Source organism: Papilio polytes, unplaced genomic scaffold (genome assembly GCF_000836215.1).
Source record: "Papilio polytes unplaced genomic scaffold, Ppol_1.0 DF823958.1, whole genome shotgun sequence".
Classification (NCBI taxonomy): Eukaryota; Metazoa; Arthropoda; class Insecta; order Lepidoptera; family Papilionidae; genus Papilio; species Papilio polytes.
In genome coordinates, this window is record NW_013525246.1 from 29,037 (window position 1) to 38,557 (window position 9,521).

General features: G+C 33.0%; 1 protein-coding gene across 1 annotated transcript in view; it reads left to right on the plus strand.

The window, feature by feature from the left end:
- The window catches only part of LOC106101660 (calcium-transporting ATPase type 2C member 1), a 30,593-nt gene extending 27,074 nt beyond the window's left edge, over window positions 1-3,519 (plus strand). Inside the window, exons 15-18 of the mRNA XM_013280969.1 lie at window positions 383-443; window positions 682-815; window positions 1,570-1,673; window positions 2,115-3,519. Of these exons, the coding sequence (XP_013136423.1) occupies window positions 383-443; window positions 682-815; window positions 1,570-1,673; window positions 2,115-2,251 (436 nt within the window). The 3' untranslated portion in view covers window positions 2,252-3,519. The remainder of the gene's footprint in view (window positions 1-382; window positions 444-681; window positions 816-1,569; window positions 1,674-2,114) is intronic.
- Window positions 3,520-9,521: the final 6,002 nt, after the last annotated feature.

Sequence of the window (9,521 nt, forward strand, 5' to 3'; positions counted from 1 at the left end):
AAGGGGAAGGGATGAAAAGATTTGACTGTGGAGGAGACTCACAGGAACATAAAATGTCCTCTTTATGTACTTCTCCGTCGATTAAGGGTAGGCAACGCATCTCTTATTGCGAATGTCTGTTGGCAGCGGTCGTTTTGCCATTTCGGGCAAATTTATGTGCCAGATTGTTCGTTTGCTATTTATTACTAATATAAATGCTAAAATTTAGACGGATGGATGGATGTTTGGTACAACGGGATTCAAACCCAAGACTTAGTATACAAATCAAGTGCTCAAACCTCTTAGGTACCGAGGCTTCTTTTTACATAATAAATCCATTTAATCGTTAAGTGTTAATTTTTTTTCATTTTACATGTCATGAGATCCTTGGCTCCTGCACTAGGTTCCCTGTGCTGCAGGAGCCAATCTATTTTCCCATTTGTGAAGAGGAATACATATTCAGTGTATTTATGTAAAGAAATTAAAATTTTATTTTATTACTGATTTTAAATACGGTTTCTAAACGATTGTCTATGGGTTGAATGAATGTTGTCTATTATTTTAGAAGCCACCTTAGAAGAATGGCATATTATAAAAAACGATAAAATAGAAACTTAAATGTTGTTTCTTTGTTTTCAGAGCAACACTTTTAATCATTTAAAACCCAATAATATAATAAAGTTTTTATATTTATATAAACAGATGTCGGACAACAAGATAACTCCGCGAGATACGACGATGACGTTTACATGCTTCGTGTTATTCGACATGTTCAACGCGCTCTCCTGCCGCTCGCAGACCAAGTCCATATTCCAAGTTGGATTCTTCACAAATAAGTTAGTTTCATATATCTATATACTATAGCTGTTCCCGTGCGGCTTCATCCGCATCAAATTATAAAATCTTTTATTTTATTTATTTATTTGAATCTTTAGGCACAAATATTAAAATACAAATGTTTAAATTATACTAATACAAAAAAACATGCAAGGGCGGCCCTATGAGTAATCTCTTACAGGCAAACCAGTAGGACAGGAGAAGCTAGACAACACACAAGGGAAATTAATACATATAAAATAACAGTAACAAATATATACATCCTACATAAAAAACAAACATACATACACAGCAAATAATTTTCTTATTATTGTTTATACAGCAGAACCTCGATAAGTTAAACAAGGGAAACACAAAATATTTTAAGTTATAGAGGTTTTAAGTTATCAAGGGTCTATGTTGTACAGGTTTTGGGCTCTGATGGGAAGAGAACATATTATTTTTTTAAGTTATAGAGGTTTGAGTTATCGAGGTTCTACGGTATTTCTAAAACTCAATTGGAAATGTCAAAATTACAGTTACCATAATAACCTTGATTCCTTAATGTTGGTAGCTTGTAGTTTTTGTCCCTTTCCCACATGAAGGTTTCCAATTTACTCCTTAAGTTTAATAGCTAGATTTAATTATTTTTAAACATTTAATGTAACTTTGTTATTATTAAGATCGGCAGTCTCACAGAGATTAGGCTATTAGGGCTTAAATTACGAATTCCTAGTGATACCCACATGACTAGACAGAAACTTGTTATTGCAGAATGTTCCTGGTGGCGGTGACGCTGAGCCTGGTGGGGCAGATGCTGGTGGTCTACTTCCCGCCGCTGCAGCGCGTCTTCCAGACTGAGGCCCTCACTGGACACGGTATGGAATGTTGCCCGCTGTCTTACACAATTATTGCCTTTCACACGACAGTCAACGTAAATTCGATTTAATAGTTACATAGTTAAGGTTTTATTTATGTTTTGATTAAGTAAAAATAACTAAATTACTTTCTACATGTCGAACAGTTATCATCCAACTATAGCTTTAGAAATAGATAACTAATGTATACAGATCATGCCATCTTACTAGTCTTACTAATTTTATAAATGCAAAATGGATGGATGGATGGATGTTTGTTAGAGTTTGTAGCCTAAACGGCTGAATGGATTTCGATGAAATTTGGTATAGATAAAGAGGATAGTCTGGAAGAACACATACTTTCGTTTTTTTATTATTCTATGGAAGGAGTTGCGAGCGAAAGCTAGTATATAAAACATTTTGAAGATTCTTTAAGTAAACGATGTAATTATTTGAATTCAGATCTGATATTCCTGGTATGCCTGACGTCGAGCGTGTTCATCCTGAGCGAGGTGAAGAAGCTGGTCGAGCGCACGATCAAGAAGCGGTCCTATGGAAAGTTCTCGACGAAGGCACACGACGCCATGGACTTCGTATGACACGAGACGCTGAAGGACCAGTAGGCGCGCAACACACCTGTCACGGTGACAGCTGTCAGCGACACGCGGGCACCTGTCACGGTGACAACTGTCAGCGACGCGCGGGCACCCGTCACTCTGACGCCTGTCAAGATACTGGCCGTTTCGATTCAGTGGTTTATAAAGTGCGCGCGAATGAGGTTGTAATGCAACTTGACGGCTGTCAGTTTGACAGTTGTGAAACCGCGCGTACGCCGCCATTTTCTATTTACGATGGCAAAATGGATATTCCTATTCGCTTTTAGGTGTTTTATTTTGTCTTTGGTGGTTAGTTTTTATTGTATTTATTGCCTCATGTTCATGACAATCGTGTTTGGTGTTGCCATTAAACTTGTCACGTTTTTAATGTATTTTTTAGCATTTAATAAATCTTTTTTTGTCTATTATAGAGTTTGTTAGTGCTACTTAAAATGTTTTAAAACCTAATTTATAAAAGTAACTCATCTTATTAAATAGTATATTTTAAGTAATGCTAACAATCGCTTAAAGTAAGTGTAATTTTGTGAATTTATTTTTTACGCTTATGAATGTGTAGGAAATTATTTTGTGAATGTTTTTATTTAAGTTAGAATAAGTGAGACTTGAATGATGATTATTTTTCATTTTCTTTGACGACTTTTTATCTCTTTCTCGCATGAATCATGAAAGAGTGGTGTGTTTTAGAAAAATGTCGTTTTTTCGTAGTAATTCAAATAGAAAACAGTTGTTTAGCTTAAATGTTAGAGTAGAAATATTTATTTAAATGTCTTTAGTAATGAATATTAACCCTATAGTATCAAATACTTATTATAATGAGGTTAGGTTATTCTACAGTGTTGCTAGTTGCATATCTCTATGATACTAAGTATGGAATTTGTGATAGCTCATAAATATATCAAAAAAAAAGTTTTAATCTATGTAATTTCACTAGTATTGGTAAAGTTAGAATTTTTATAAACCTAAATATTGATTTGATGTAAATTATTACAATATCTAAAATACCAGTCGAATAAATCGTTTTTGTTACTTTCTTATTATATTAATAAAAATTATACCAGTGGTGACATGTTTTGACATTTCACTAAATAAAATGTCTGAAATAATTCATAAATTCAATGTAATACTGGTATTTGGTAAATCAATGTTTTTTATAGTGGCAACACTAATAATTGACCAATTGTAAATAAATGTATACCAGTCGAAGAATTTTTAGTATTATTCCTTAACTATTTCGACTATAAATAATAAAAAAAATCATTGGCAAATTATTTAATGTATGGAAATTTTATTTTTTACTAGCAACACCAAAGTTAAAAATTTACCTGTGAAATTGCAAAAATATAAAAAATTGAAATTAACTCAAGCTAGTGTTTTGCGAGTAAACACAAAGTTATGTAAATTTTGAAATAAATGAAACGCAATGATTGTAGAAATTTCTTTTATTTGAATAAGTTTATAAAATCAGTATTAATGTTTTATATTATATAAATATTTTATTTATCTATTTAAGAAATAGTTTTCTCTTAAAAGGTTAAAATAGTTAAAATTTCCCTCTCCTATTTAATCATTCATATAAAGCATTCATTTTTATTGTCATATTTACTATTATTATAATTAAAATCTTTGAACCATGTATTTAGCTCTCTAATCGTTATTAATAAAGCAATTATATTAACAAAGCCATTTTGGCCAATAGCCTTGTGTCTAAGACATTAAAAAAATAACATATTTAAAGAATGCGAATGTCAAATTTCAAATTTCGAACACTCCTCGCGGTCCCTTACAACAGACAGGCGTAGAATGAACTCTAATTTGTAGGTCATAGATTTCAATTTAGTATGATTTTTATTTAATATTGAATATTTGTGGTCTTAAAAAGTATACTTTTTAATGGTGCTTGATAGACGAATGAAAGGCTTCTGTACAATTTTAATAATTTTATCACATTCGTAAAATATAATCTGTAGTCGATTTATTTGTACGTGGATGTATATTCTATGGATATCTTTCGGCATTTAATAGCGTATTTTAAAACATAATAATTACATTTACCTTTGATGGAATATTGTAGATTATTAAGTTGTTTTATTTAGTCTTATGGCTAAAATTGGGCCATGATTGCCTCTTAGTTATATATTAATCTTTAGTTACGGAATATTTAAATAAATTTTTAAAGACTATGGATAAAAGATAAAAAAAGTTTATTGAGCCTTTAAGGCATTAGTGATTTCATTTTCCTCGAATATTTTAGTAAGGTAGCACTGTGTTGGATCTTCTGTCTCCCTCGCACTTTTCGCAGAATTCTTGCGGTGACTAGGATAGATTTTGCCTGCAAAAAAATCATATTTATTAATAAGAAGTTTCCTCCTGCTTTTATGTTGCCTTGTTAAATAGATTTAAATGTACACTAAAATATTACTATGTTAATGTCATGGTTAATTCAAATTTGGAACGTTATTCTTGGAAAATAAACGTTTCTTTAAAAAAAATGACAGTATGCCGTATCTAGTTTTTAAGTATCGATGTTTTTAAAATGTAGGCATAGTGTTAACTGTGTTTCGTTTTAAAACGTAGAATCTATATAAAAGTCTTAAAAACTATACAAAATATTGTAAGTAATTAGTTCTATGTATTTGTAGTTTTTTATAAATTGAATTGAAATTAAATCATTTTGTACTTTAAAAACTGGAAATACAAATGCCAGTAGCTGGAACACTTGTAATATACTGGTTCGTGCTACTTACAGGCATTGTACACGCCAACTGGCATACCAGTATGCAAGTAGCACGATATTTGATTTGACAGCTACCGGTATGGATATTCAGAGATTCAAGGGTGTGCCAACAGACACTTCTCGTCTAATACGATCTCGTGAACATGCTATCAAACCATTTTACTGACATACCTATACGCATAGCGCCACCAACATGAGCTAGTAACTGGCATGGAAACTACTACTCCACAAAATGATTTAAATTTATTCAATGTTTTGTCTACAACCTAAATCTTTCATCTCTGTATTAAACAATATTGAAAATAACACTGCAAAGATATAAGTTTTTTGCATAATTTATTGTCATCGAAAAGGTTTTATTGTTGGCAATTTTTGGCGCCACATTTAGTATCAGAAACTTACATTAAGGCACCAAAGTTACTAATAAACATTATGTGTATCAGTAATTAATAAGATCGTTTATGTCAAAACAAGCATTACATTACAATAATGTTTTTAAGTTTCGTTTCGATAAAAAAAACTTAAACGACTTTTGACACTTTTTGATGACAATACAAGGTCAAGTAAGAGCAATTTATGGCGCAATTAAAAATGGATTGTAAAACATGTTTTGCGTTTTTTTTCCCTATGTCTATAAAATCAGAAGGCAATAAGGGTATTTTTTTATTTAATGAAAGAGACTATTTTCAGTAAAATTTTAAGAGGAATTGGAGTTATCGAAAATGTCACTTTCATAAAAACTTTACGTTCTAATTTTACTAAAATTCAGAATCCAACATCTCCGCCAAAATCCTAGCTTCGGTAATAATAATCAATTATAATTTGAAATAATCTTAATTTTCCTTTTTAAATTCAAACTGAATAAAAAAAACCAAAGACGTTAAGATAAAAGAAATTATCGCAGTAGGTGCTCTGCGGTACAAATGTTTGACCCTATACATGATTATATTTAATTCCGTATCAACTAATATAAACATTATGACGTTGACAATTCAAGTGCCATCTTTGAGATGTTCTGGAGTATCGTAACTAATATCCATCCATCTATACATCTAAACTTTCGCATTTATAATGTTTGTAAGAAGTAAGATTACCGTGTCATCTAGAGGCAGAACTAAAAAAAAGGTGGAAAGTGTGCATAGACAGCGAAATGGAAGAGATTAGAAACTCTGACGTGAACACCAACACCGTATGACACGAGCTGATCAGAGATAGTGTTATTTTAGTCCTTAGACCCCGTTCGCACGGGCGCCTTTTTAACACTTATAGTTTACTAGATTTCGCCTGCGACTCTGTCTGCGTGGAATTAAAAAAAAAACAAAAGTGAGTAGCCTATGTGTTCTTCCAGACTATCATCTACATCTATACCAAATTTCATAGATATCCGGTTAGCAGTTTAGGCTACAAACTCTAACAAACATCCATCCATCCTTCTATCCATCCATCCATCTAAACTTTCGCATAAATAATATTAGTATGATGCTCTTCTGAACTTATATTTGTAATCGATTTTGTAGAAGAAGTAAATTTATAAATAGTAAAATCTGCTTAGTTATACGAGGAAAATTCACGAGTTGATGCAATATTGATTCTTCACTATAGACTGGTTCTTTTATATAATAAACGACATCAAATTCATTAACATTTGGCATTTAAAACAACAAGTTTCTCATACTGCACTTGGCTGTCGTGTGAGCTGGACGTCACTACAATGTTAATTAAGAAATTATTACTTTTTAGTGCATGTGTATTTCCAACAGTGGTCAGTAATACAGTTCCTGTTTTGAACATCGAAGCGATCTATCCCGAAGGATTCAGAGTAACCATACCAAGTAAGTTCAATTTTAAGCTTTTAACTTAAATAACTTCTCGGTTTTATAAATCGGCTTTCCATTGCCGAAATACTTCTACAAAAACATATTATCATTAATTTCACTAACATTTAAAAAACTCAACTCAAATAACTAATGCATCCATCCAAGCGGTTTGAGTGACAATTCGCGTTTTTTGGGGGGAAGAAGTAGGCGCGCGCAAACAACGAGCAGGTTAGATCGCATGAGTTAAGTCTCGTCGGTCTTCGAAGGCCGCGTCCTTAACTATGAACCCTGCACCGCGCCGCACATTGGGCTGTATACAGTTGCTCCATAGAAAACTTCATCTGATGTTTGAAATGTCTCTTTTTTTGCTTGAATGTGCTTTGTATCAGTAAATGCATACCTTATTTATCTTGTGTCGATGTTTTTGCGCAATTAGAATGTTTTCTCTGAAAATTCGTATGGAGCCGCCCTCAAAATTGGTGATAACTCAGCTATCGCACAATTGCGCCTTATTTATTCTGAGATAATGTTTGTACAACTTATAAAAGTTTTTTTGGTATACTATTGGACACGGGCACGGGTGCGATTTTTGACTTATTCAAAGTCAAAGGTCATAAAAATTACTTTTTCGCGTATTTCAGCGGAATGGTTAGCTTTATCGAAAAGTTGACTAGAACGAAGTTGTAGATCATGAAATTGCCTATTAAATATCCACATATACTTTTTTCATAAGAGCCATAGTTTCCGAGATATAACGATTTGCACATCCAAATTGTTCAGATTAATATATCCCATACTTTAATAACTAATAATCCCTAACCACTGGAACCAGCCTTAAAATTTTGCGTCAAAGTTTCTATTAGTTACTGTATAAGATGAGCGTTAAGAAAGGATTTTACGAAAATCATCCCGCAAAGGTCCAACGTGAGGGTTGATTTGCATAGAAAGATTTTCATTTAGATGTCAGTTGTGTTATTGACTTTAACAGACCGCGACAGGAGGTTAGTTTGACGTCGAGTCGTGTGACGTCATGAGGAGTTTTGGAGGGCTTTCGACAATTTGTTTTTACTTGCGTGTTTTTTAATAAAATGTTGCGTATATATTTTTTCGTGTTTGGACTTGGTTTATCTACAAAATAAAAGCAATTCCAAAAATTAGGAAACATGCCCATTCCGTTATCTAAAAGTCCCGCAGTTACAACACTATTAACACTTACAATACACTAGCTGTTGCTCGCGACTTCGTTCGCGTGAAATTAAAAATTAATAAAAAAACATAGGCTATGTTTTTTTTACTTTGCTTAACTTTATTTTTAGACGACGGAGCCTCGTTCTATGGCGTTCACATTAATGTGAACAAACCACTGGATGGTTTAGAAGCCGGTCAATATTGGAAAGATATATCCTTACCTGAAAACGGTATATGGGTGTATCAGGAAAATAAACCCAAATTGAAGCTCGGTGATAAAATTTATTATTGGATTTTTGTATTAAAAAATGGACAGAGCTCCATTCAAAAAGGTTTCTCGACTGTGACAGGTGAGAATTTCTTCGAAGACCTGCAAACGCTTGTGATAGATACCAAAATATTTGACTACAATCCGTATTAGTGCTTGTTCATAGGCACTTGCAGGCGCGAACTTCGCATTTGCCGCTAGCGTTTGCACATACCATTCAAACCTTCGCTAAGTTAGATGTGACTATCTCATAAAAGTTACATGGGAATATTTGTGTGAAATTCCGCGTCCTCGTGTAAGTATAAACAAGCACTTAGTTAACTTTTATATCATTTTCATAATTAATGTTTACGGTTTGCAATAGGACGATTGTACTACCCTTCTGTTATTTGAATAACATGTCTTGAACAATTAAGCACCGTATTTTTAGCATGGCAAAATACACATTAAAAATAATCTTAAACCTTTCAGCATTTGTTAACAACAATGGAATGTTTGTCGATGAGAATGGCAACCCAATTAGGACAGAGTTGGTCAAAGACTACCCGTCTATTGTTATTGATTACAACTTAGGTACATCTACAACTTTAAAACCGGTGACTGTCACATCGTCGTGCCAAGAGTCGCAAAGTGCAGTTTTAGGTAGAACAAAAGTTTGTAAAGGTGATCTTCTTTTCGCTGAGGAATTTGATAAGAATAATATTAAGGAGTTAACTAATTGGGATCCGGAGGTCAAGTTCCCACAGGAGCCGGTAAGATAGAAATGAGAATAGCTTAATTATTAGAACGGACTACCGATCGAGTGGTCTTACGTTCGAATCCCGCCATTCGACTATTGTTTATTGTGAACCATATAACTAAACAAAATTCACTTATTGGTAATCTTAGCTCAGGGAAAGCTTTTTTCCAGGCTGAATTCCTCAAATAACACAAAATAGGAACTAAAGAGGAAAGATTTATATTTTTGTATATATTATTAATAACTCAAAAACTACTGGGCCGATTTTAAAAATTCTTTCACCGTTAGAAAGGTCATTTAAATACAGATATTATATTATATATAAAAAAAGAAATAAAAGATATATGAAAATAATAATCACGAGGTTACCGCCATGTGGCGTATGAAATCGATATTCCGATAGTCGTTTCGGTGCACGGGCTAATAGTAAAGCGTTTCGACCAACATCCCAAGAAGCCCTCGCTAGACAGTTGGATTAAGGGCCCGATTGAAAAGGCGGTTATTTT